At 40.1% G+C, this 27,481-nt stretch overlaps 1 protein-coding gene and 1 long non-coding RNA gene across 10 annotated transcripts in view; one reads left to right on the plus strand and one right to left on the minus strand.

Annotated features, from left to right (window-relative positions):
• Positions 1-3,605: 3,605 nt before the first annotated feature.
• The window catches only part of LOC131901697 (sperm motility kinase X-like), a 38,660-nt gene continuing 14,784 nt past the window's right edge, over positions 3,606-27,481 (minus strand). For 4 of the 9 annotated variants that reach the window (XM_059252798.1, XM_059252800.1, XM_059252799.1 and 1 more), the window contains 5 exons: positions 6,622-8,732; positions 6,021-6,111; positions 4,376-5,653; positions 4,172-4,276; positions 3,606-3,767 (listed from right to left, as the gene is read on the minus strand). In XM_059252798.1, coding sequence (XP_059108781.1) covers positions 6,078-6,111; positions 6,622-8,699 — 2,112 coding nt within the window. In that variant the 5' untranslated portion in view covers positions 8,700-8,732 and the 3' untranslated portion in view covers positions 3,606-3,767; positions 4,172-4,276; positions 4,376-5,653; positions 6,021-6,077. Of the gene's footprint in view, positions 3,768-4,171; positions 4,277-4,375; positions 5,654-5,683; positions 5,811-6,020; positions 6,112-6,621; positions 8,733-10,911; positions 11,077-27,481 lie in introns of those variants that run through there. The other 5 variants (XM_059252797.1, XM_059252796.1, XM_059252795.1 and 2 more) reach the window with 5 other exon arrangements.
• On the plus strand, positions 9,479-18,258 carry LOC131901700 (uncharacterized). The gene is made up of 2 exons (XR_009376843.1): positions 9,479-11,876; positions 18,146-18,258. It is a non-coding gene; the product is annotated as an uncharacterized LOC131901700 (long non-coding RNA).

The raw sequence follows: 27,481 nt of genomic DNA on the forward strand, positions 1-27,481 counted from the left end.
CCTCCAAGGGAGTTTCACTGGAGAAACAAAGTACTCTTAAGGGTAGGCTGCATCCCCAGAAATAGATGGCCAACAGAAAACAAACTCAGTTCCGTTTGTCATTATGTCATGTCATGGATTTTTTCTTTCTTTTTTCATTATCTTATTTTTTAATTTTAGTTTATTTATGTATTTTTCTCTCTTTTTATGCTATAGGTCTTTTGTGTATATATCTTGGCTTTCTGCTTATGGTTTTTATGGGGTTCCTGAATATGCCACAGATTGGGTCTCTGATTCTTATTCATTCCCTTATGCAATTTTCTTTCTGTTTGTTTTGTTTTATCCTATTTTGATGTGTTACATTTTATCTTATTTTATTTTGTTTTTTAAAAAAAGATGGAATTCCACAAAGGACTAAGGATATAGTTCAGTGGTAGGGTTTTTACCTACTGATGCAGAATGTTCTGTGTGAGGCAGTCTGGCCAAGTGAAAGAGAGGATTAAGGACTTCCATGAGCTGACTCACAAACTACATCCTCCAGGGGCTGACTTCTTTGCAGTGCTCTCCTTTGGGTCTCTCTTAGGCCCCTGACTCCTCCCACCCCTCCCTTTGCCTGTCTCCTGAAGTCTCTTTCCTCCTTGGACTCAGAGACTCCACTAAAGCCTTAGGACCTGACCTACCTTGACAAGGCAGAGAGGGGTAGTCGACCCTCCAGTGTTGTTTGTTCACAGTTTGAGAAGGGCCTGGCATCAGGTGAAGTGTGGGGCAGTTTTCTGCCAAGGTGTAAGTGTTGCCACATTTGAAGTTGGTTCCAGGTGTAGTCTCTTTGTGCCACATAATCATGATTGCTGTCTATCTCTGCAGGATTTTTCCAGAAAAAAAAAATTGGCAACATTACACAGTGGCCCATAAACCAGACACTTGTGACAAAATTTCCCTGGGTCTCCTACTATTACCTACCTGCCTGTCTCTTCACACTCAACTTTTGACTAACCTACTTCCCAGCCTTCCTGGAACCCCTACAACATCCCAATTCAGCTTAAAGTTGTCAGATGATAATTACAATCAGCCCCTATCATCAGCAAAATGTTGGAATGTTAAGTCCTAACCCGCCTCCAATTGCAGTGCCACTGACAATGTCCTAAATGACAGTCTGGGCTCAGCTCTGCCTAGACTCTTGACAGGTTCAACAGAGGATTACTGATGTGTACACTCAGCACTCCTGGGAAACCTGTGAAATGGGTATCTGTCTGGTAAAAAGAGCTATCTCTCCCTACCTCAGCAAATGAGGAATCTAGGTCCCTATTAGCACATACCCATGACATACCAAAGTTCCATGCTGGCTGCTGGTCTCTTGTGGCTCTCAAACCTCCTCACCAGGCTCTTTTGGGCTGCATACTTCCCCCACTTCTTTAAAATTGGCATGACTTTCCTTACCATTCTGCTGTCCTCGGCCTCCCAAGGGGTAGTCATGTCAGCTTTGGACTCCTCCAAATGATTTTTGCTTCTTTTTGTCCCCAAGAAGTACCCATGGCAGCTTTGAAGTCCCGAAAGAAACCACCTTTCCACCTGGGAAGTGGCCTTGTTCAGGGTTTTACTGTTCCCTCCCTTACACTTACATGTGTGTCTAGTGGGTGTGTACATGTGAATGAAGGCACCTATGGAGACCAGAGGTGTTGAACACATGGAGCTGAAATTACACCAGTTGTCTGTGAGTCACCTTGTGTGGGTGCCGGGAATTGGACATCCATCCTTACTAAAACTATGAGAGGACAGAAAAAGAAGGGACAGAGAGTTCAGGACAGAACTGAAGCTGTATAGACAGAATTTTGTCTTAGATAAATAAAGTGAATGGACAAAAGAGCATGTTGTAAATAGATTCTTTTCCTTCAGATAACTCCATGGTGGACATAGTGTCTTCCCCTTGACTCTGGAAGGAATCATCTCTGAGCAGGCACCTGGGAAAATTCCTGTATCTACCTTTTGCATTTTCTTTCACTTGTCTGTCTGTCTGTATATCTATCTATCTGTCTATCTATCTGTCTATCTATCTGTCTGTCTATCTATCTATCTATCTAATTATTTATAGATATAGTCTCCCTACTTATCACAGATTGGCCTGCAACTTTCTATGTAGACCTCTAATGGTGCTATAAATAACTGGGCATTTGATGTGGAAGAGTGAACTAGATCTTTATCTCTCTGCCTGCATAAAAATCAACTCCAAATGGATCAGCTACCTTCATGTAAGACCTGATACTCTGGAATTACTATTGGAAAAGTAGGGAAAACTCTCCAAGGAAGAGACATAGGTTAGAACTTTGTGAATTAAACTCCATTCATCCAGGAGATATGGCCAACCATTGATAAATGAGTTGTCATAAATGTCACCATATGAACTAGTCTGGATATTATCAAATGACAAAAAAAATTTGCCTTTGTGTGAATTAAACACCCTTGGACATTGTTGGCAGAGCAAACATTGATTCAATCATCCTGAGACACAGTGTGGAGATTTCTCAAAGTCTGAAATCATGTCTGCCCTGTGATCCAGTCATCTCAACATTCTGGACATAACAAAGGAAAGGAGGTCAGGATGCCAAAGAGTCCTCTGTACTGCCCCATGTACCCAAGACCTGTTCCTGACAACCAGGCTATGGAGTTAACCAGCGTGCAGCAAGGGGTGAACTGATACAGCACAGTACAGGACCCCTCATGAAACCAAAACCAGACCTGCCAGATGGCCCATGCTGTCTGTGTCTCCACAGGAAGAGAAGTGAGCTGCTTTTTGAGTTTCTTCTGACAGTGATTTGGTTGCAGGGGGCCAGGACTTCTGACATTTTGGAAACCTCTCAGTCTCTAGTTCACAGGCCCTTGTCCCTTGAAGAAAACTCTGCCCCCTCAACAGGATGTGAATGGCAGGGCAGAAATACAAGTTGAGGAGGGAACCAGGTTACAGGCTACACAAAGGCAGTGCCTTGTGATTAGGAGTCAGGGCCCTTGTGAGCATTTCCACACCCAAATGTAAGAATTTTTTGATGATGCTGAGATAGGACAACTGCAGAGAAAGATGGAAGTATTTCAAAATGAATCAAAACCTAATCCTTTAACAATATGTCTAGCCTACATCCACATGTCTGTCTAAGAAGAATGTGATTAGGCCTTATAATTCAGGAGGTACAAACCTGTCACCCCAGTACCCAGGATTCTGAACGGGAGTATCAGGAGTTGTAGGTCAACCTAGGTTACACAGTAAGACCCTGACTAAGAAAAAGAAAGAAGAGATTGATACTGAGACTTGTGGTCAACTTGAGTGCACCTGAAGGACATTATGCCAAGAAAAATTACCCTTAAAAGAGAGAAATACTTCATATGTGGAGCCAAAACCAAAATTCTCCATTAGTGATAATAGCGGGATGGAGAGATGTTTCCAGGATGCAGACTAGGCAGTATGTAGGAGGAAGAGGGCAGAGATCTAATGCACAGAATGAAGACCAAAGTACATCATGGAGAATGAGGGTTGCTCTCACCACAGGGAGAAAGGGTGCATTCAGAAGACAGACATGCTGACCAATTCACTATCAGAATGTTTATATAGATATAAATCAGGACACCAGAGCATGTGGTTCAAATATACAAAGGAATTTATTATAGCAAGAAAACAGTCTCTTTATTCAGATATTTGTGTCGTATATCTTTTTGTCTGGTGCCTGTCTTTCTTGGTAACACTTCTGCAGAGCAATCTTATGCCCAGCTCTCTGAGCATATCCTCCATGGCTGATCTTCACCTGGATACACAAGGCATAAAGTCATCAATCCCTCAGCTCTCACTATCTAGGACCTTTCCTTAGAGACTGTCTTCATGGTTCAGTTCTCTAGGTATTGGTTGATGTCACTCTCTAAAAGGAGCCCCACTCTAAAAAGCTCTCAAATTACTGTCAGTGTTTTCTATGTCTGTCTCTTGCAGCCGGCAGTACTTCTGATGGAGAAGTGGTGTCCCTGCCTAGGTGACCAAGAAAACAGTAACAACAGCTGACTCCATAGAGTAGATGGAGGGGACTTGAGCAGCACCTCACCCTCACGTGGCTCCTGCCAGTACAGAGAGGCATCACCCTCAGTAAGGTAAGTCTCTGAGCTGCCTCAGCCACTGTTCTCCCTAAACCAGGGGTTAGTACAAGGGCCTGGGTGTTACCTGGATCAGTAGACATTTTCCCTTGTTCCTCTTTAGTCCATCTGCTTGAGAGTCTCTGGCCCAACTTCTCTGTCAATCAGAAGAAGCCTCTTTTATCAAGGAGACCTGAAAACAAGACATTTTGGTAAGATTACAAAATGCTTAGTTGTCCATCACCCTGTAACCAATCACCTCTTCCCCATGGCCTGAGCAGAGGAGCATCACCTGTGTGTCCCTCTTCCATCCAGTGTGTTAGGGCTTGAGTGGCATCTCCTGCTCTAAGCACCATCCAGTTGAAAATGTCCCTTGCTGAGTGTAGTCCCAGGAGTCTCTTTGGTAGCCCCAGCATAGGGTCATACAGGCAGCAAAGGACTTTCCCAGCCTGCTGCCTGGGGACACAAAGCCTCAGCAACGGTAATGTCCCTACAGGATGTCAGAAAGAAAACGGCTGGGATCTTTGTGTGAGATACTATTGAAAATAGTATCTTGGGGTGTAGTAGAGTGTGGTCTTGGGGTGTACTAAAGTGTGGTCTTGGGGTGTACTAGAGTGTGGGCCTAAGGAGGGGTGTGAATCTGACCCCTTAAATCCCTTTAAGTGTCTCTGAGTTATCTTAGGAGGTGGAAATATGGCAGGAGACCATGAGCCACCCAGAGGAACACCCGCACTGTCAGGCCGGGGGTTGCCATTGTTTTTCCATCAACAGATTCTATCCACGATCACGCTTGGAACCAGCTCCATCTCTGAATCCAACTGTCAAACACTCCAGACTTCACCTTGCTTCCACTCAAAGCACAGCTGGTGGGCCTTACCTTGCACATGACCAGATGCCCTGGGGCAAAATGTGCACCATGGCATGTGTTGGCTTCATATGACTCCTGCGAAGCAGTAGAGCAGGGTGGTAAGTGATTGCGTTGGGGGTAGAGACAGGAACAAGCTGAGTTAGAGGGATTTGAGGCATTTCCAGGAGGGAAATCACATGAAATATGAAATTATCTTGCTTGAATAGGAGTCCTCTCCAGTTCAAGCAAACTTCACTAGTGTCAACTGTGCATGAGGTACATTGGGAGAAGTATGTTTGTGAGTGTGTGTGTGTGTGTGTGTGTGTGTGTGTGTGTGTCCCTGTCTGTTCAGATACAGAGTACAGAAGAGTGCATCCATATGACTCAGGTTGCAAAGCAACAAGCAGTTCACCAGTAAGTGCTAGGGTGAGTTGTGAAGGTGTCTGGATCTGGTGGGGACGGGAAGCAAGCTGTCTAGTAGTTCAGGATGGTGCTGAGAGCTGCACCATAACTAATGGACTCACCTGTTCTCACACACTCTACCTTCCCAAATGAGCACAAGATGGACACTCCCTGCAAACTCGTCCCTCTGTGTCTGGCTCCAACCTGGTCAGCAATATTCATCGTGAACACATACAAACTGGGCAGGCCCTCTGGGGTCCTCCTCTGCTTCCGGTGCCGCTCTCTCTTCTAATGGCTCATGGTACACCTGGAGACAGGTAGCTGGAATGACGATCACACTGTGCGTGGAAGGTCCTCTGAGGCCTGTTTTCCTAATGATCACAGCACTCCGTGGATCCTTGTTTAAAGGACTTCTGGTCCCACAGAGTGCTTCACTTTACTGGCACAATTGTGGCACCACCAGCCATCATGAACCTACCTACAAGGGAGAGTCAGGAGGATCATGAGTCTGTCAGACCCACCTCCCAGAATCCTTTCTCAGTCCTCAGGGTCCAGGTGATGTGAGAAGGGTGTGCCATGCCCCCTCCTCCCAAGTCATCATCTGCAGACACAGGAACACTTTGCACCTAGTTTCAGCCTGTGATATGAACACAGCTTCCCATGGCACACAGCCATCTGAACTTCCTACCTGGCTCTCTCCAGCGCCCGTGTGCATCCTCAGCATGCTGCTCTTCATTCTCTGGTTTCAGCTTAGGGGGAGCACAGTGCCTCCAACAGCACTTGAAACAGACACAAGAAAGGGCCCTCTTAGGAGAACATGCAGGTCTTCTGCTTGGCTGTGCTGGCCCTGCGCAGTACTGGGCCCTCAGTCTGATTCCTCCTGAGTGCCTGTCCCAGTGCTCTTTACCCACCCTTCTCCTCACCCTTGCCCAGCCTCGGGCCACTATCCTCTGCTATCTATCTGCGTCTAGGTCAAGTTTCTCAGGAAGGATACTGTGGGATTTGCTTTCTGGTGTGAACTCCCAAAATGGGCATGTCTATAATCTGTTTATTTAAAAGCATATCATTTAGTCCAGGAAACAGCTTAGTGAGTAAAGGCACTTGACCCCAAGCCTGGGGACCTCAATTCATTCCCTAGGACCCACATGGTATAAAGACAGAACTGATTCCTGCAAGTTAACTTCCACACACACATATAGTAAATAAATAGTTTTTTTTTTCTTTAAAGAAATGAACCAGATTTTAAAAAAGGCCTAGATAGAAAAGTGCATTGGAGCCTCTCCACCTACCTGTTACCTTGGCTCCCTCCATGGCCCTCTAAGGTCACAGGCAGGATTTTGTTGCAGCCTAGGCGCTCCCTCTTTTCTGTTGGTATGCAGCAGCATAAACTTCTCAGGCCTTTTATAATCCTGCTCTGTAGGCTCTTCCAAATCCGCTTTCTAAAGGGGGCTCTGGGTGCAGTCTGGCACCGGCCACTGAGGTGTCCCTGGGATGTTTCTGGGGAGGATGGGCTGAGGTCTTTTTCTTGTACAATCGGACCCTCATCCTGGGCCTCCTTGCTGGAGAATGGAGTTGATCTATCCTGTGAGGTCATGTTGTTCTTTGAAACAGCTGTAGCCACACTGTGGGGCTGTCCTCTGAGGTCCTCCTGAGGTGCAGTTTGTAGGAGAGATGACCTGGTCCTTTCACCTCTCTGACTAGCTGTAGCCACTCTGTGGGGCTGTCCTCTGAGGTCCTCCTGAGGTGCGGTTTGTGAGAGAGATGAGCTAGTCCTTTCACCTCTCCGACCAGCAGTAGACATGCTGTGGGGCTGTCCTCTGAGGTCCTCTTGAGGTGAGGTTTGTGGGAGAGATGAGCCAATAATTTCACCTGGTATGTTGACGTCTTGGCACTGAACTTCCTCCATTGGGGTGTGATGAGATAAAACATCCTGTGAAGACGCCTTGCTCTTTGATTTGTTAGGGCCAGCTTTGGACACATTCCAGGATAACTTGCTGGAATAAGTTTCCAGTGCTGAAGAGACTGTGGTACATATTTCATCGGAGGTGTTAATAGTGCTCTCTGAATCCCCCTGGGCGCTGTTCATGAAATTAGCCTCATGTACACGCTGGGGGCAGATTCTGTGAACTGGGGCTGTTTTCTTGTCAGGGCAGTTCACGGTGGGAGGCATACTGTACCTCGTTTTCCCCTTTTTGTCATTCTCGGGACTCTCAGGTAGAGTGGGCAAAATGGAAGAAGTGGGAAGGATAGGGACACTAGATCCCCTCTTTATAGTCACTTTAGGTATTGTGGGAAGGCCTGTAAGGTTCAAGGTTCCAGCAGACTGCTTGGACTGAAGATGTTTTATAATGTCATCTTCCCAGGGTGACTGCTGCCTAAGAATCAAGTAGGTGGCCATCACTTGATCAAACTTCTTCTCCCGTAAAGCTTCCATTATCTCTCCTTGCTTATAACCCATGACGCCCATGATGACCATCACAGTGGGGTCTGGGTAGCTGTCCTCATTGTTCTCTCTAAAGGGATTGGGAGAACCTTCATTGCCATGCTTCAGCCATTGAAAGTCCACAACGTCACCTATTCTTGGTCTTTCTCCAGGATTTACGGTTAACAACTTAGCAATAACATCCCAAAGCTCTGGCAACAGCTTGAAATTAACGGGGTACTTTCCTGCCAAGATTTTGTCCTTTAGTATTCCAAAGGTAGTTCCCTTGAAAGGGAGGCACCCTGTAGACATAAAGTAGAGTACAACTCCCAAACTCCAGATGTCGATTGCTCGGCCATCGTAGCCTCCACCTTCAAAGAGTTCTGGGGCGCAATAAGGAAGGGTCCCACAGAAATATGCTAGCTTCTGCCCCATGGGAAGCTTGGTGCCCAGCCCAAAATCACTGAGTTTTATATTTCCTTTGCCGTCCACTAAAATATTTTCAGGCTTTAGATCCCTGTGAGCAATCCCTTTCCTGTGACAATACTGAAGGGCACACACCATCTGTTTAAATACCTTACGGGACTCGTCCTCAGGTAGGTAGCCAAACTCCACAATCCTGGCCATCAGCTCTCCGCCTATGGCATGTTCCATAACCAGGTAAGTGTTTTTTGTGGTGTCGATTATGTGAAGAAGTTTAATGATATTGGGATGGTCTAGAGATTTCATTATTTCAATTTCTGATTTGATGAAGATGTTCTTTGAGCTTTTTGGGAGAACTTTTACTGCTACCTTTGTCTGGGTGAGTAGATGGCTAGCCAATTTTACTTCTCCAAATGCTCCCCGACCAAGGGTCTTTAGGATTTGATAGTGTTCTGTTAAAGCCTCTTCGTCAAAGGAGTTGTACTGTAGGGTGTTGCCTTGAGCCATTTCCCACTTCCTCATCTTTGTCGATATAAATGCTCGTACCAAGACCAACTAGTGATGCAAGATAAAAATTAATTAAAAGCAGGTCTAGGAGAAACATTTATAGCTATAAATTCCCGCGGTTAAAAAAAAGATGGTTGTCCAAAATAACCTAATGATGCATGTCATGGTCATAGGACAACAAGAACAAGCCAAACCCAAGAGAAATAGAAGAAATGCTCAAGTCCAGAGCAGAAATTGATAAAATGGAAACTAAAATAATACAAAGACCAATGTAACAAAGACTTGATTATTTTAAGAATAAATGTAACTGATGTAATCTTAGCCAAAATAACGAATAGGAAAATTTAAGATACAAGTTAATAATATTAGAGACAAAATAAGAAACTAATAGAAAACTTTAAGATACAAGTTAATAATATGGGAGACAAAATAACATGGTATTACCAGAGATACAACTGAAATCCAGACATCTAGACAATCACTAGGGAATGTTTTTAAAATGTTCCAGTGAATTGGAAAAATCTAGAATAAACTTCTAGACACACATTAGCTACCAAAACTCAACTGAGAAGATATAAAACACCTAAATTGAAAGACTGTCAGAGTCAGAGGCAGTGGATGACAATACAAACTGTTTTCTGGACAAAGCAGGGCAGTTGCCCATCTGACTTTACAGCATTGTGACCTGCTTAAGCTCACTCCAGACAAAAATCTCTGCATGAAGAGGGGAGGTGGGACAAGAAGTCACACCCCTGACGAACTATTGACAACTGATAGATTCCACGAGAGGGAGAACACATTTAAGGGTGTGGCCCCTGGTAGGTGGGACCGACCACTCTCCAGTGGAAGGCCATATATCCAAGAGTATAAGGACAACAGAAACTGTACTTGATGGTGAAAAACAAAACAAAAAGACACAAATATGGGTGGTAGGAAAGGGAGTATGGAAGATCTGGGAGGAATTGGAGGAAGGGATAAACATGACCAAAATATATTGTATGAAATTCTCAAAGAACTAATTTAAAACAGAAAAAAAGCAACAAAATCGAAATAGTAATTTAAAATAATCTCTTGACAAAAACAAACAAACAAACAAACAAAAAAACTCCAGGATCAGACAAACTCATTGGTGATTTCTATCAGACCTCTGAAGATCAGAGTGCAGAGCTAAGCCACTAGTTAGCCATAGAGGCCAGGTGTTGATGGCTCACACCTTTAATCCCAGTACTAGAAAGGTGGAGACAAGAAGGGAAATGGCTGGGCAGAGAGAGGTGGGAGGAGACAGGAGCTCATTGCATTCAGTCTGAGGATTCCTGGAGACAGAATGTTGCACACTTTTAGTCTGAGGATGGCTAGAGTTAAGAAGTCTCTCTAGTTACTGGCTTCTTTGTCTTAATGATCTTCAGGAAAGCTTTGTTAGAGCATAAACAAAATATCACCAAGATACCAATGCTTCTCAGATGATTCTATGAAATGAAAAGGGAAGGATGCTTCCAGACTCATCCTAGGAGCCTGTATTACTTAGGTACCAAAACCAGGTGGATACAGTAACAAGAGAAAGGTATAATTAACATCCTTGGTGAACACAGATGCAACAGTCCTTAGAGTACTTAATACTTCACACAAACTTCAACAGCACTTATAAGGATCATACTTCATGATGAAGATGGGTTCACCCGGTCATGTAAGGGCTGCAAATATGCCAACTGATTAGCAATGCTGTGCAGAAACAGAAGGGCAAGAATCATATACTCAGCCGAAAAGAGTGAAATTGTCATTTTTCAGGGGAAAAACGCATGGACCTGGAAATCATGGTGTTGTGTATAACAGGCCAGTCCCACAATGACATTTGTTTTCAAGTCTTGGATCTCAGTTTGGGGAGGGGACCTGATAGTAAAAGGGGATATTAGGGATGTGAAGGGTAAAGAGGAGGGGGGTAAGTATGTAAAGTAGGTGAATATTATCAAACATTATGTGCATATACAGAAATGTTATAGTGAATATTTTTTACTTTTTATGCTAAATATTTACTAACAAAATCTTTATAAAGTAAAAAGAGACAAAGAAAATGAGTAGTTAGAAAAAAAATGGAAGATAGTTAACAAAGAAAATTTAAAATATGTAAAAACTAACTTCTAAAACCAGAAACATAAAATACAAGAAATAAAAGGAAAAATGAAAACCAATACCCCCAAAGCACAACCAGCAAAGTGAGAGAAAAACTCACTCTGTCAAGTACAAGAAGTCACCAGCATCCGAGTCCAAAACTTCACCGATATCCAGGTCCAAAACTTTTACCAACATCCAAGTCCCACAGATCACCACCTAACAGCTCTCTGTACTAGAAGGACAAAACCCAGCCCTAGGCAGTGTGTTATATGCACAGGTGTCAGTCATTCCTCACAGTGGCTCCTTGTGAGGTCAGAGCAAGCCATGGACCAATGAGGGATGGGCACACTCCTGTCAAAGGCCTGTGTTAGCTACTCTGCAGTCACTGCTACCAAGTGCCCCACAGAAAGTAACATAAGGAAGGTTTGTTTGGGCTCACATTCTGTGAGAACATGGAAAGCATGGTGGCAAGAGTAGTTGGTGTTAGCATGTGGCTGCTTACACTGTACTGGTGGTCACTCCACCTCCAATACCAGGCTAACAAACTGCTTCCTGGAGCTAGACCCCACCTGCTAAAGCTAGACCACAACTTCCCAAGACAGCATTACCTGCTGGAGAGCATGAGTTCAAACACAGAAGTGTCTACATGGGACATTTCACAAGCAAACCCTAGGAAGGACTGGCTCCACTTTAACAGTAGTAACAACAGAAATGGTAACAGTGAAAACATGGGCCCCTGAAGCTCTATGTTTTATTGGGTAGATATGTTAAGATTATGATATTTGGAATGCATGAGGTGTATTTTGGGATATATGAGGGCTGCTTTCTTGTTCTAACATGGAAGTTTGTTATATGTTCTCACATGATCCTGGGAAGGACTGTACTCTCTTTCAGGCCCTGTTCTATAGGTGACACATTCTGTCATGATGGTGAACCTCCTGGGTTGGTACTTCCAAAGGCCCCAACTCTCAATATTATCATTGCTTTAGAAATGAAAATCCAACATGGATTTGGAGGGACACGTGTTCTAACATGATAACCCACAAACTAGAGCTGGTCATCAGTAGACGTGACCTGCCTGAGGTGAGTCATTACATTTCTCCTGACTGACATCCGGCAGGATCTCAAAGCCAAACTAGAAATTCCTTATGTAAGGTCTGAGGACATGCCTGTTATTAAAGTTGTCATGTTGAGATGAGAGCCAGAGGAGTAGGGTAAAATATTTGCCTGGCCAGATTGATATGAAAGTTTTAATGAATAATAGGCACTTTAGGCAGACACACAGCAGGTGAATTCTGAGAGAGTCCCTTGCATTACAGTGAATGGGGTCCATTTTTACAGCAATTAAGAAATTTTATCTGGCTGGGCGGTGGTGGTGCACGCCTTTAATCCCAGCACTCGGGAGGCAGAGGCAGGCGGATCTCTGTGAGTTCGAGGCCAGCCTGGGCTACCAAGTGAGTCCCAGGAAAGGCGCAAAGCTACACAGAGAAACCTTGTCTTGAAAAACCAAAAAAAAAAAAAAAAAAAAAAAAAAAAGAAATTTTATCTGACCTTATCTCTTGGGCCATTTGTGTGGCCTCTTATTTGAATAGTTAAGAGGACAGACCACTATGTTTTATAACATCATTGTCTTCCTTTTCTGAAACTGACCATTTTGGGTGAGGCAGTGGGGGCTGTTGAGTTAGGTTCTAACTGCCTATTAAAGCATCACAAACAGTATCAGATCCTGCCATTTATGTCAATGTGGGTAATATGAAAAAGTAAAATGCTGAGCAAAGGATGCCACAAAAGGGGAAATATTGCATAGAGGGACCTAAAGCAAGGCTGCCCACTCTCTCCATAACTATTCAATATAGTACTTGAAGTTCTAGCTAAAGCAATAAGATAACAAAAGGAGATTAAGGGGATACAAATTGGGAAGGAAGAAGTCAAACTTTCACTATTTGCAGATGATATGATAGTCTATATAAGTGACCCCAAATATTCCACCACGGAACTCCTACAGCTGATACACACTTTCAGTAATGTGGTAGGATACAAGATTAACTAAAAAAAAAAAAAAGTACCCCTCCAACATACAAATGATAAATAGGCTGAGAAAGAAATTAGAGAAACATCATCCTTTTCAATAGCCACAAATAATATAAAATACCTTGGGGTAACTCTAATCAAACAAGTGAAAGACCTGCATGACAAGAACTTAAAATCTCTGAAGAAAGAAATTGAATAAGATATCAGAAAATGGAAAGATCTCCCATATTCATGGACAGATGGGATCAACATATTAAAAATGGCAATCCTACTGAAAGCAATCTACAGATTCAGTGCAATCCCAATCAAAATCCCGATGCAGTTCTTCATAGACCTTGAAAGAACAATACTCAACATCATATGGAAAAACAAAAAACCCAGGGTAGCCAAAACAATCTTTTACAATGAAGAAACTTCCAGAGGCATCACCATCCCTGACTTCAAGCTCTACTGTAGAGCTATAATAATAAAAACAGCTTGGTATTGGCATAAAAACAGACACATTGATCAATGGAATCAAATTGAAGACACTAATGTTAAACCACACACCTATGAACACCTAATTTTTGACAAAGAAGTCAAATTTATCCAATGGAAAAAAGAAAGCATCTTCAACACATGGTACTGGCATAACTGGATATCTACATGTAGAAGAATGCAAATAGATCCATATCACCATGAACAAAACTCAAGTCCAAATGGATCAAAGACCTCAACATAAATCCAGTTACACTGAATATCATAGAAGAGAAAGTGGGAAATAGCCTTGAATGCATTGACACAGGAGACCACTTCTTAAATATGACACCAGTAGCACAGACACTGAGAGCAACAATTAATAAACAGGACCTCTTGACACTGAGAAACTTCTGTAAGGCAAAGGACATTGTCAATAAGATAAAAAGGCAGCTTACAGAATGGTAAAAGATCTTTATCAACCCCACATCAGATAGAGGGCTGATCTCTAAAATATGTATAGAACTCAAGAAACTAGACCGCAACATATCAAATAATACAATTAAAAAATGGGCTACAGAGCTAAACAGAGAATTCTCAACAGACAAATCTCAAATGGCTGAAAGACATTTAAGGAAATATTCAACATCCTTAACAATCAGAGAAGGGCTGGAGAGATGGCTCAGTGGTTAAGAGCTCCGACTGCTCTTCCAGAGGTCCTGAGTTCTATTCTCAGCAACCACATGGTGGCTCACAACCATCTGTAACGAGATCTGGTGCCCTCTTCTGGCCTGCAGTCATACATGCAGGCAGAATACTGTATTCATAATAAATAAATAAATCTTTAAAAAAAAAAAAAAAAAGCCGGGCAGTGGTGGCGCACGCCTTTAATCCCAGCACTCGGGAGGCAGAGCCAGGCGGATCTCTGTGAGTTCGAGGCCAGCCTGGGCTACCAAGTGAGTCCCAGGAAAGGCGCAAAGCTACACAGAGAAACCCTGTCTCGAAAAAACCAAAAAAAAAAAAAAAAAAACAATCAGAGAAACACAAATCAAAATGACTCTGAGATACCATCTTATGCCTGTCAGAATGGCTAAGCTAAAAAATACAGAAGACAGCTTATATTGGAGACGATGTGGAGAAAGGGGAACACTCCTCCACTGCTGGTGGGAATACAATCTTGTACAGCTACTCTGGAAATCAGTGTGGCAGTATCTCAGAAAAGTGGGAATCCACCTTCCTCAAGACCTAGCAATACCACTTCTGGGCATATACCCAAAAGTTTCCCAACCATGCCAAGAGGACATTTACTCAACTATGTTCATAGCAGCATTATTCATAACAGCCAGAACCTGGAAACAACCTAGATGTGCTTCCACAGAAGAATGGATAAAAAAGTGTAGTACATTTGCACAATGGAGTATTATGCAGCAGTAAAAATAAATGTCATTATGAAATTTGTAGGCAAGTGGATGGAACTAGAAAAAAATCATCCTGAACGAGGTAACCCTGACCCAGAAAGACAAACATGGTATGTACTCACTCATAAGTGAATGTTAGAAGCAAAGCAATTGATAACCAGCCTACAATCCACAACCCCAGAGAGGCTAGGTAAAGAGGAGGACACTAAGAGAGACAGATATAGATTGCCTCAGGAAGGAAAAAGGGTTAAGATCTCGTGGGCAAACTGAGAATAGGGGAATAGAGGGGAGGGTATAGGAGGGGATGGGAGGTGGGAACATGGAGCCAAGACAGGGAGAGAGAGCAATTAAAGAGATACCTTGACAGAGAGTACCATTAAGGGGATGGGGAGAAATTTGCAGCTAGGGAAAACCCTGGGAAGTCATAGATTGTCCCCATTTAAGACTCATAGCAATGGTGGAGAGGGTTCTTTAACTAAGCTTTCCCTCCACTCAGATTGGTATCTACCCTAATTGTCGTTATAGGACCTACATCCAGTAACTGATGGAAGCAGAAGCAGAGACCCATAGCCAAGCACTTGGCCAAGATCCTGGAGTTTACTTGAAGAGAGGGAGGAAGGATTATAAGATTATAAGAGCGGGGGGGGGGGTAGTGAGAATCATGATGGGAAAAACCACAGAAATTGCTGACCCAAGCTAATGGAAGCTCATAGCCTCTAGATTGACAGTTGGGGAACCTGCCTGGGATGGAAGTAGGCCCTCCGAATGTGGCTGAAAATTGTGTGGCTTGATGTGGATGTGTTTGTTGGTCCCCTGGCAATGGGACCATGACTTATCCCAAGTACACAAACTTGGATTTTAGACCCCATTCCCTTGATATAATGCCTTACTTGGCCTTGATGCAGGAGGGAGGGTCTAGGTCTAGCCCCAACATGGTATAACAGCCTGTGTTGACTACCTACGGGAGGCCTTACTCTCTATGAGGAAAGGATGGGAGTAGATAGGGGGAGCGAGAAAAGAAGAGGGAGGGGGAACAGGTTGGTATGTAAAAGGAAAGAAAATCTTTTTTTTAAATAAAAAATTATAAAAATAAAAAAATATCTCCAAACAACCCAGGATGTTGCCAAGACTACAGGTTGCTCTCCACAAACTTATGGCAAGGCCACATTGGTGAAGATAGCACCTACACAACTCAGTGACCATGGAGGAGTCAACATACATAGAACCTCAACCCCTATGTGCAGGAGTCTTTGGTACAGAAAGATACTCTCCACAATACTAATGAGAAATGAAACAATTAACACAACCACAAAACCTTTGACTTACTAATGTCCTACCTGCAAGATATGCTAGGGCAATGGTGGGGCACAGCTTGTCAAGTAACCAACCAATATCTGATTTGACTTAAGGCCTCCTCTACTAGAAGGAAACTGTACCCAACACTGCTTAGATGACTGAGAACCTTAGACAAGATTGCCCAAGGACCTAGAGTAAAACCAAATACCTCTTCTCTAAATAATAAAAACGTAGCAATAAAGTGATTCCTAATGACATTCTGCTATACTTACATATCAGTGCCTTGCTCAGTCATCATTAGAGAAGCTTCCTTCTGTAGCTGATGAGAACAAATACAGAGACCCACAACCAAGCATTATGTAGAGAAAGGAGATCCTGAAACTCTCATCCCTAAAAGGGAAGCCTCCATCAGATCCCTCTCCTCAGATCTCAGGGAACTCCTCTGAAGAAGAGCCAGAAAGAGTGTAAAATGCATTAGGTACAGAGGGCACCAAGAAAACAAAATAATTAAAGCAAATATGAACTCATGGAGACAGAGACAGCAACCAGGGTGCCCGCATAGATCTGTACCAGATGGGGTCCCATAATTGAAAGGAGAAATGGACACAAGCTTCCATCCCTAACCCAGAAGGTGTCTGCAGTTGATAACATCTTTCAAATGAAAATTTAGTTTTCTCCAAGGGAATTTCACTAGAAAAGCAAAGTACTCTTAAGAGTAGGCTGCTTCCCCAGAAGTAGGTGGCCAATAAAAAACAAAATCAGTGGTATCTTTGGAAGTTCCTTGTGTCATTATGTCATGTCATGGATTTTCTTTTTCTTTTTTAATTATCTTATTATTCTTGAATTTTGATTTATTTGTATATTTTTTCTTTTCTCTTTTTATGCTACAGGTCTTTTGTGTATATATTATGGCCTCTTGCTTATTGTTTTTATGGGGTTCCTGAATATGCCATAGATTGGGTCTCTGATTCTTATATATTTCCTTAAGCAATTTTCTGTTTGTTTTATCATAATCTGATGTGTTACATTTTATCTTATTTTATCTTGTTATTTAAAAATAAATTGAATTCCACACAGGACTGAGGATATAGTTCAGTGGTAAGGTATTTACCTACTGTGTGGCTCTTGGTTTGATCTCTATTAGCACACCCATAATTATATCTAAAGTTAATTAATCAACTAATTAAAATAAAACTCCAAGGAAACTTAAAAAATGAATTTGTTTCATTGATTTGTATTGTAATATTAGGAACAAACTAAAAAGGGTATAAAAGTTTCCAAAGATTATATTAGCAGTGTTTGAGAAGGAGAGCACCAGCAGAGAGTCCTTTGTATCGGTCATAATCATTCCCAGGAGGGTAATCCTTCGGCAGTGTCCACTGCATCACGGCAGCAAGTCAAGCCTGGCTCAAAAGACATTTCGTAAACCTCTTCAAATTAGAGAACCTTTCCCACTAAATTGTAATTTAGATATTTTTCCAGTAAATTATTGGAAAATTTACACTCATACAAAGTGAAATAAATTTACACTCATACAAACAAAATAAATTTAATCTAATTCTATAAGAACACAATGTTTCTATTTTAAGTTGCTACAAATAAAGAGATCCTTGTTAGGTAGTGAAGTAATATGATTTACTAAGAAAATTAATTTTAGAAACATGTGAGCAGTATTTAAATTGTATGCCAAGGTTCCTTATATATAAGACCACTTCCCATTTTCATGAAGTGCTCATTTTTTGCTGTTATTGTTTCTGTTGGGGCTGTCTTTCTCTTCCCTGGCCTTCTTGCTTCTTCAATCAGAGATCATTAATACTATTGCTTTCCTAGACATGTCTGCCTTGCTTTCAATGACTCTTTAGAAAATGCTAACTCCAAAAATGTATTTTTGTTAATTTTATTTTTTTTCTTTTTCTGATGTAGATCAAAGCAAACTTTGTACATACAAGACAAATGCTGTGCTATTGAGATATGACCCAGCCTTGTATTTTATTTCTTAAACAGAAATGCCTTAAATTGTCTTACTTTGAAGAAAAGGACAGTAATTGACAATTTAGTAGTTTTACAGTAACTCAAACTGAACATTAATTGCATCTCTCATGCATCTCAATGCCTGTCATTAATACTTACATTTATTCTCCTTCTTCTAAGGGATGAAGAGAAAGTGAAGATGAAAGACATGAATGTTTCACCTCAGAAAATAGCACATTATCCCAAGAATTAATAATACACTTAGCAATTAAAAACAATGTTGTGAGAAATCAGGGCTAGCTTCTACTGAGCTGAATTTACGGTCATAGCCTTCTACTTTTATATCAGCTAGGACACTGAGACAGTCTATGTGTGCAGACATTAGGGATATGTTTCGGAGAGACAGGAATCATGTCTGAAAATATTTTTGCTTCAAAGTATAGTTATCTGACTTCATTTATTTCAAATATATGACCAAATAGGTAAGGTAAATATGGGGTGAAGATAATTGCATTCCAGCATCTGATTTATCCAAGGCTTAATTAGTATCTTAATTCATTATTGTTGTTGGCATCTTCAGAAATTTCCCTTTGAATCCCCATTATCTGTCTGATACTTGTAGAAATTTGCATTCTATAGGGGGGAAGTGTGTAATTCATAAGCCTCATGTACTTATAGGCAGCCAAATGCAAGGGCTACAGATGTTCAGTCCCATTGGTCTGGTTGGCTGGACTCGGGGTTTCCAATGCTGATTGGATTGTAGTCTCCAAGAGGACTGGAAGTGTGGGCAGCTTTGAAGATGAGGAAAGCAGGAAGAAAAAACAAACTCATGCCCTAACTGTCCCACCTCTGACTTTTGTCTTTTATTTTGGATGAGTGGCAGTATCATAACAATAAATACATATAAGGGCAGAATCATTGGGACTTGGATGAAGACTCACATGTAACTATGTTAATCTGTGTATTTTTCCATGGAAGAGCTGTGAAACATTAAAGGGGGCCCCGTGGAGTTTAACAGTTATGTGAAATCATTATTTTTCCAGAGACTGCTAAGCTATAGTCAGTTTTTATTTGAATAACTGGTGACAGGAAATTGCAAATAATTTTTAGACATTTTGAGACTATTTAATGTGTTTTTAAAGCTAACTACCTGGTTGAAAATTAAATGGGATGTTGTTTTCATATTATGCAATAGTTTATTATGGTCTGTGTGTCCTCCTTTTATTTCTTTTTCTTTCATTTGGTTTTTTGAGACAGGGTTTCTCTGTGGAACTCAATTTATAGATCAGGCTTGCCTCAAACTCTGTCTCTGCCTGCAGAGTGCTGGGATTAAGGCATGCACCATCACCACAGGGCTCCTCTTCTTTTTATGGAAGAAAATTTGATGCTTTTTTTTATTGAGGAAAACTTAGCTCCTAGTTCATGTAAATATACTCAAGTTCAGCTGACCAGTGAGCTAGTCTATCCCTGTGACCCTGCTTCCATCTTCCATTAGATGTTTTATTTCAGAATGTAGAATTTTTTGCATGACCCATCACTATGATATGAAATTCACTGGTATCTAAATCCTTTTCTACAAAGTAGTGACCTGCATTTGTTATTTCACAATAATAACATACAATTATTTCATCATTCTCCTTCAAATTTGCTAAAGGGGAACAATGATTTTACAATGGTGAGAACAGGGCAAACATAAGACATATCAAATTTGCTTTCTTCTCAGGTCTTTGATGATAGTATCACCATGGAGACACAATCTGAATGATGCTTACATGGCTGACTTCTACCCCAGCCAAGCAATGCTCAGAGAAACTGACTCATAAGTACCACAGATTTGCACAGTCAGAATTTCATTTTAACTTTGATCTGATTTAATCTCCTTAATTAATTTAAGGATTACATTTTACATTCTTCAGAACATGAAAACTGAATATGATCTGACCTGACAATCATTGTTATTAAGCTATTGCCAACATGGAGAGATATTAGAATAAATTAGTAGTTTTTGTTTGCTGTCCACTTGCTCTGAAATTCTTTAACAAAAGTCTTATACTTATCATCTAATCGGGTCACAATGCCACAGGAATTTCAAATTACACCTTAGCTTCATTTATATGATAGTAAATGTGCTAAGCTTGTTAACCAATGTCCCGAATTTAGCACCAAAGCAGCACGGTTTATCTTTTTTAAAATAGCATGCCTGTTGTTGGGACCAGTTCTGTCCTTCTGATGTTAGTGTCTAGAATTCTTTTCAAAAAGCCTCCCTTATTTCTGCCTAGTTTTCTGAATTTGATATTATTAATGCTATGTGTACCTCCAAAAGTAATTTAAATATATGAACACTGGTGAACAGAGTGTTATGGTATAAAAACATCATGTTTGCTTCAAAGTATTGAATTCATTTTGAGTAAAGTTAAAAAAAATTGTCAGTAGAATATCTCAAATAAACACAAAATAAACAACACAAGAAAAAGCTATAAAAAGAAAGAGACTAGTAATTTTTATTTAGTATTTAGTTTTATTACTTCATTAAGAATCTCCTGAAATAAATAGGTCAATCTCATGACCCAGTGAGCCAATAACATCCATGAAATTTGTACAATCTGTAAGAGAAGTTGATGTCTGTCTTGTTGTGCTTTCTTTCTTAAAGAGAATTTATTTAAGTAAATTTCACAGACCTTAAATTCTGTTCTATAAATATTAAAATATGGGTGCTCTCCTATCAAGATACAGTGGTATTTCACAGAAATAATATATTGCTTTCTAGACAATTGCTGATGGACAGAACTTACAGTTTTTACACAGTACAAGTCAGTATTAAGAGCTTTAAACTTTCATATAAATTAACCCTAGTATAAGAAGTTTCTGGTGCCTTTTTGATGGAGGAATGTTTGTGATTGGACTTGCACAATTTAGTGCTTTACTTACATAACTACTAAATAGTACCTTTTCATGATTCTTCAACAATTTATTGCCCAGTCTTCTATTTCTGCATATTTGGTCATTTTGAATTTTGACTGCTAGGACTGAAAATACAAAAAATCCTGCTCTACATGCTTTGAGTGAGGAATGCTTTGTTATGGCAACTTTTCTCCCATTTGCTGTTACTGTTTCTTTTTTCCTTTTTTTTTTATTATGCCTCACTCTTTCTCCACTTTCTTTGGCTTTAATGTCATATTTGAATCTATTTTCCATCTTCTTTTAGACTATATATCATATTTTAAAATGGTTATCTGTTGCACATTTTCTGTTGTTTGAATACTGCCAGTTATATAAATGAACATCAAATAATGAAAAATATGTTATTCTGCTTCACTTACTGTATCCAAAAACACTCTTTTTTTTAAAAAAATACAAATTCATTTTTGACATATTTAATTTTATTTTATTATTTAAAATAATTTATTTTACTATTTCTTGCAAGGCACTCACTGAGAAAAATTCCTCAATTTTGTTTATTTGGCTGTCTTATGGTTTCTATTGCTGCAATGAAATACCATGACCAAATGCAAATTATAAAGGAAAGGGTTTGTTTGGCTTACACGTCAATATTGCAGTCCATAACTGAAGAAAGCCAAGGCAGGAACTCAAACAGAGCAGGGACCTAGAGGCAGGAGCAGATACAGACTCTGTGGAGGGGTTCTGCTTACTGGCTTGCTCATTATTGTTAAACTCAACTGGCTTCTTAGGCTTTCTTATAGAACCCAGCACCAACAGCCTCGGGATGGCACCTCCCAAGATGGGCTGGGCCCTCTCCCAATATGGGCTGGGCCCTCTCCCATCAATGACTAAGAAAACATCCTTTATTATTAGGAGACCTCATGAGGATCGTCTTCATATATTTATGAAGTTTTGACTTCACTGGATTTCTATATCATTCCTGGAATGTCTCCCATAAGCATCTGCCTCTCTCCACATTGCCTTCCTCAACCCTATCTCCTCTCCCACTCCCTATCTGGTCCTTCCATTTCTATACCCACCTGTCCCCAACTCACCTCTAATATCTATTCTATTTCTCCCACCCAGAGAGATCCATGTGCCACACACCCCAATCACTTCCTCTATACCTAACCTTTCTGGGTCTATGGATTGTAGGTTGATTGTCATTTATTTAATGCCTAATATCCACATATAGGTGAATACATACCAGATTTATCTTTCTAGGTCTAGGTAACCACACTCGGGAAGAATTTTTCTAGTACAATCCACTTGCCTGCAAATTTCATTATGCCATTTTGTTCTAAGCTAAGTAACTCTCAATTGTGTAAATATATTACATTTTTGTTATCAATTCTTCTGTTGAGGAATATCTAGGTTGTTTCCAGCTTCTTCTATTATGAAGAGAAAAGTAATGAACATGACTGAGTAAGTGTCTTTGTGGTAGGATGAAGTGTCTTTTGGGTATATGTCCAATAGTGGCATGGTTGGATCTTGAGGTAGATTGATTTCCAGCTTCCTGAGGAATCGCCATATTGATTTCCATAGTCCCTGAACAAGACTGAAGCCCTACCAGCAATATGTGAGTGTTCTCTTATTTCACATCCTCACCAGCATGAGCTGTCACTTGTGTTATTGATCTTAGCCATTTGAAAATGGTAAAATGGAATTTCAAAGTAGTTTTTATTTGCATTTCCCTGATATTACTCAGGATATTAAACATTTCTTTGAGTGTTTCTGAGCCATTCAAGTTTCCATTATTGATATTTCTCAGCTTGGATATGTACCCCATTTTAAAATTGGATTATTTGTTTTTTTGTTATCTAGTTTCTTGAATTCTCTATATATTTTGGATATTAGTCTTCTATTGGATGTGGAGTTGGTAAAAATCTTCTCCCATCCTGTAGGCTACTTCTTTGTCCAAATGATGGTGTCTTATGCCTTACAGAAATTTTTGGCTTCCTGAAGTCCCTTTTTTTAATTGTTAACCTTAGTGCCTATAATACTTGTGTACTACCCTGAAGTCTTACCCTGTGCCAATGAATTCAAAAGTTATTCCCTACTTTCTCTTCTATCAGGTTCAGGGTATCAGTTTTCATTTGTACTTGAATTTTGTTCAGGGTTCTAAACATGGACATATTTTCATTCTTCTAAATGTAGCCATCCAATTCGCCCAACCATTTGTTGAAGATGCTGTCATTTTCCAATGTGTGACTCTGGCTTCTTTATAAAAAATCAGGTGTTCATAGGTGTGTGGATTTACGTCTAGGTCATCAATTCAATTCCATTGATCAATATGACTGTCTTTTTTTTCACCATACCATACTTTTTTTTTTAATTACTCTAGATTTATAGTACAACTTGAAATCAAGGGTTGTGATTCCTCCAAAAGTCCTTTTATTATTTAGGATTTCACAGCTATCCTGGGTTGTTGGTGTTTTCACATGAAGTTGAAATTTATCCTTTGAAAATCTGTAAAAAATTCTATTGGAATTTTGATGGATATTTCACTGAACTTGTAGTTTGCATTTGTTTTGATAAGATGGCTAGTTTACCAATCCATGAGCACGGAAGATCTTTCCATCTTCTGATATCTTCCTCAATTTCTTTCTTCAAAGACTTTAAGTTCTTATCACAAAAGTCTTTCACTTAGCCGGGCGGTGGTGGCGCATGCCTTTAATCCCAGCACTTGGGAGGCAGAGGCCGGCAGATCTCTGTGAGTTCGAGGCCAGCCTGGGCTACCAAGTGAGTTCCAGGAAAGGCGCAAAGCTACACAGAGAAACCCTGTCTCGAAAACCCAAAATAAATAAATAAATAACTAAATAAATAAATAAAAGTCTTTTACTTGCTTGACTAGAGTTAGTAACCCTAACCAAGATGTTTCACATTATTTGAGGCTATTGTGAAAACTGTTGTTTCCTTGATTTCTTTCTTAATCCGTTTGTCATTTGTACATAGGAGGGTTACTGATTTTTGTGAGTTAATTTTGTGTCCAGCTACTTGGAAATTGTTTATCAGCTGTTAGAGTTCTGTGGTGGAATTCTTGGGGTCACTTATGTATATTATCATATCACCTGCAAATAAAGAAACTTTGAATTCTTCCCTTCCAAATTGTATCCTCTTGATCTCCTTCAGTTGTTTCATTGTTCTATCTAAGACTTTAAGTACTATACTGAATAGCTATGAAGAGGGTTGTCAGCCTTGTCTTTTTCCTGATTGTAGTGGAATGGCTTTGAGTTTCTCTCCATTTAATTTAATGCTGGCTATAGACTTGCTATAAACTACCTTTAATATGTTTACAATGTGTCTTACATCCTTAGTCTCTCTAAGACTTTTTATCATGAAGGTGTGTTGGATTTCGTCAAAGGACTTTTCTGCATCTAATGAGATGATCTTCTGTTCTTTTGTCTTTCAGTTTGTTTATGGGTTGGAGATATTTATCAATTTACATAGAACTATTCCTGCATCTCTGGGAGGAAGCCTAGTAAATCATAGTGGATGATTCCTTCCTTCCTTCCTTCCTTCCTTCCTTCCTTCCTTCCTTCCTTCCTTCCTTCCTTTCTTCCTTTTTTCCTTCCTTCCTTCCTTCCTTTCATTCCCTCTCTTTTTTTCTTTCTTTCTTTTTTTTCTTTCTTTCCTTTTTTTTATATGTTCTTGGATTTGGAGCCTAGGAGTAGATTTCTCCTTATCTTACTGCAAGTAGATTCTGAAATGTCCATATTTGCACAGAAAAAAGGGCAGGAAATGACTTAGTGGTTTCTTGTTCTTCTGACATTGCACAAGCTGGCTGTTCTTTATGTAGGTTTAACAATTCTGTTTAAATGTAGTTTCTTCCTAGACTTCAATGCATATTTTAGGAGATTCATGCCTCTGATTGCTTAGTGAGGTTTTTCTTTCACTTGTGTGCTTGTTTACATCTCTTTCTGTCTTCGATGGACCTATAACTCTAGCATGTCTCTAATGAGGTCTATCAAAATGGATCTCTTATAATGGAATCAAACATAAGCCCATAACATTTCACCCTGGTATGTGAATTAACTCTGCAGCATAAAAAAAATCACCTTTGCATCTTTTCACACTTACTGTTTCAGAGTTTTTTCACTTTCAAAATAAAGTCATCTTTTTGCACATATATATATCTTATTGTGCAATGTCTAGTCCTACACATTTTATGTGAATCAAATGTCAGAGCACTAGAGACTTAAGCCCATAAATTAAGTATTTAGTCTCAGAAATTTTTCATAGAATTCTTTTCCCAGAGCCGCTGATATATATATATATATATATATATATATATATATATATATATATATATATATATATATATAATTTCTCTCTCTTCTCTAAAGGAAGGTGAAATCCATGGAATTCTTCTCTCCCCTACTCAGTCTCTGACTTGTTTATTCTCTTCCAGTATAAGTCACAGAGAAGGTTTAATGGGTTTTATGGTTGTTTTTCTTAAGTTTGTCTTATAGCATGGTCTGATAGTTACTTGTCTTACACTGCAAGAATATACCTAGTAAACACAAACCAAGGAAGGAAGAGTTTATTTGGGCTCAAATTTCAGGATTAGAATCCATTATGATGAAGAAGTCACTATCACCCTACTACTCCAGTTTTATGGTTTCATTTTTGTTTGTTTTCTTTTAAGAATATGTTGAGTCCAATTTGTGATGCTGATGTATTCCTGGGTCTGGGACCACACACTGTGCTGCCCATGTATTTCTGGGTCTGGGACCATACACTGTACTGCCCATGTATTATTCTTGGGTGTGGGACCATACTCTGTGCTTCCCATGTATTCCTGGGTCTGGGACCATACACTAGAGCACAATTGACCTAACAAGAGCCATACTATACAGAAAACCGATTTTTTTCTTCTTTAACCATCAAGTGTCCATACTTCCTCAGTTAGGAATGGGGCTCATGAAACCCTTTCCCATCATGATAGAATGTTGATTGGCTTAACCTTGGCTAGATCTTGCTCAGGCAAACCATGGCTACTGTGAGTTTATGAGAGCAACAGTGATATCACATCCAGAAGACAATGCTTTGTGTTAGTCCTCCCCAAACTCTGGCACTTCCAGTCATCTAGCCTCTTTTTCAATATTGGTGCCTTATCCTTGGGGGATGTGGCAGTGATAAAGGTTTCTCATGAATGGCTGAAGATTCCACTGACACTTAACCTCTGCACTTTGACCAGTTGTGAGTTCCTTTGTTAATAATCATCCTCTGCATAAAGAAACTTCTTTGAGATCTGACAGCTTTAATATCATGTGAGTATTGAAATATGAATTCTGAAGGTAGTTTGATACTACCTGCATTTAACAAGGTGATAGTAGTAATCCACCCATTGGCTTGTGAGTTTCCCCACCATGACTTGTTGGTCAGATTTACAGTACAATGAATATATTTGTTCCTGTGTAGAAGGCCTTAAATCCAATCAAAGAGCGGTTGGTGATCCCATAACATTCATGACATTATTACACTCAAGAGTTCACGTTAGTAACTTGTCATTATTATTATTATTTTGATAAGATGGTTGGTGATTGTTTCCCCTAGGCAGCCTACATCATATCTTCAAGTACTATGAAAGTTAGCCACAAAGAAGGAAGCTTTCTATTTAGTACAACTTTGTTTCTCCATGTCCTGTGAACAATGTGCGTTGTCTTCAGTAACAAGGTCATGCAATAGAGTTCTGGTGGGCAAGCAAGCACAATAAGAATAGCATGTATTGATTCAGGAGCTCGCTACAACACCAGTGACCAGCAAGTGGGGAGGGGAAGATAGCCCACATCTGGCACTGGGTTTTTCATTTGTCAACATATGGCTCTTAACGATGAGCATAATGCCTTGATGTAACTTCAAAGAAACTTTTTATATGAATATAAATGTATATAATATATATATATACTTTGTTAGATGAATATGTACATATTCATAGTTATTATTCTATGAATATTTTTTAAATGACTATATATGTGTGTGTATGTGTCTTTTTCAAACATGATTAATTTTAGTCATCCCATACCTTGTCTACTACTCTGATTGCAATCACTGACTCTTCACCCCAGCCCAGGTGTTTTATGTTTTTCTCTTCCATTTCATTAAAATTAAAAGCGGTTCTTCATTTGGTTTATCTCTATGCTTGTTCCATAGTTACTGGCTTTGTGCAGTGTTAGAAACCTGCCTCCCTTATACAGAGATGCTTGATCTCTACTGCTGATATGCCAATACTTAACAGAGGCCCAAGGCACACTGCAGAGATTTCCACCTAAGTACCAGCATCTCCTAGATGTTGTTTAACTTGAATCTTGAATTCCTGATTCTGAAACAGTGGTTGCTGTTGTAACTGGGAAGATTTCCTGCTCTATTCTCTGATGTATAGTTCCACTTGGATTTCTGGATTGTAGAAAACTCTACATTAGCCAAAATTCACCTTGTAGTTAAAATAATGAAGTCTGGAAAGACTAGGGCTTGTTCAGAGCCAAACTAGAACACAAATCCTGATGTCCAGGATGATATTTTTCTCTTTCCACTGATTTGACCTCTTCCTAAATGTTTATAATATTTCTACTA

This window comes from Peromyscus eremicus, unplaced genomic scaffold (assembly GCF_949786415.1).
Source record: "Peromyscus eremicus unplaced genomic scaffold, PerEre_H2_v1 PerEre#2#unplaced_220, whole genome shotgun sequence".
NCBI classification, from domain to species: Eukaryota; Metazoa; Chordata; class Mammalia; order Rodentia; family Cricetidae; genus Peromyscus; species Peromyscus eremicus.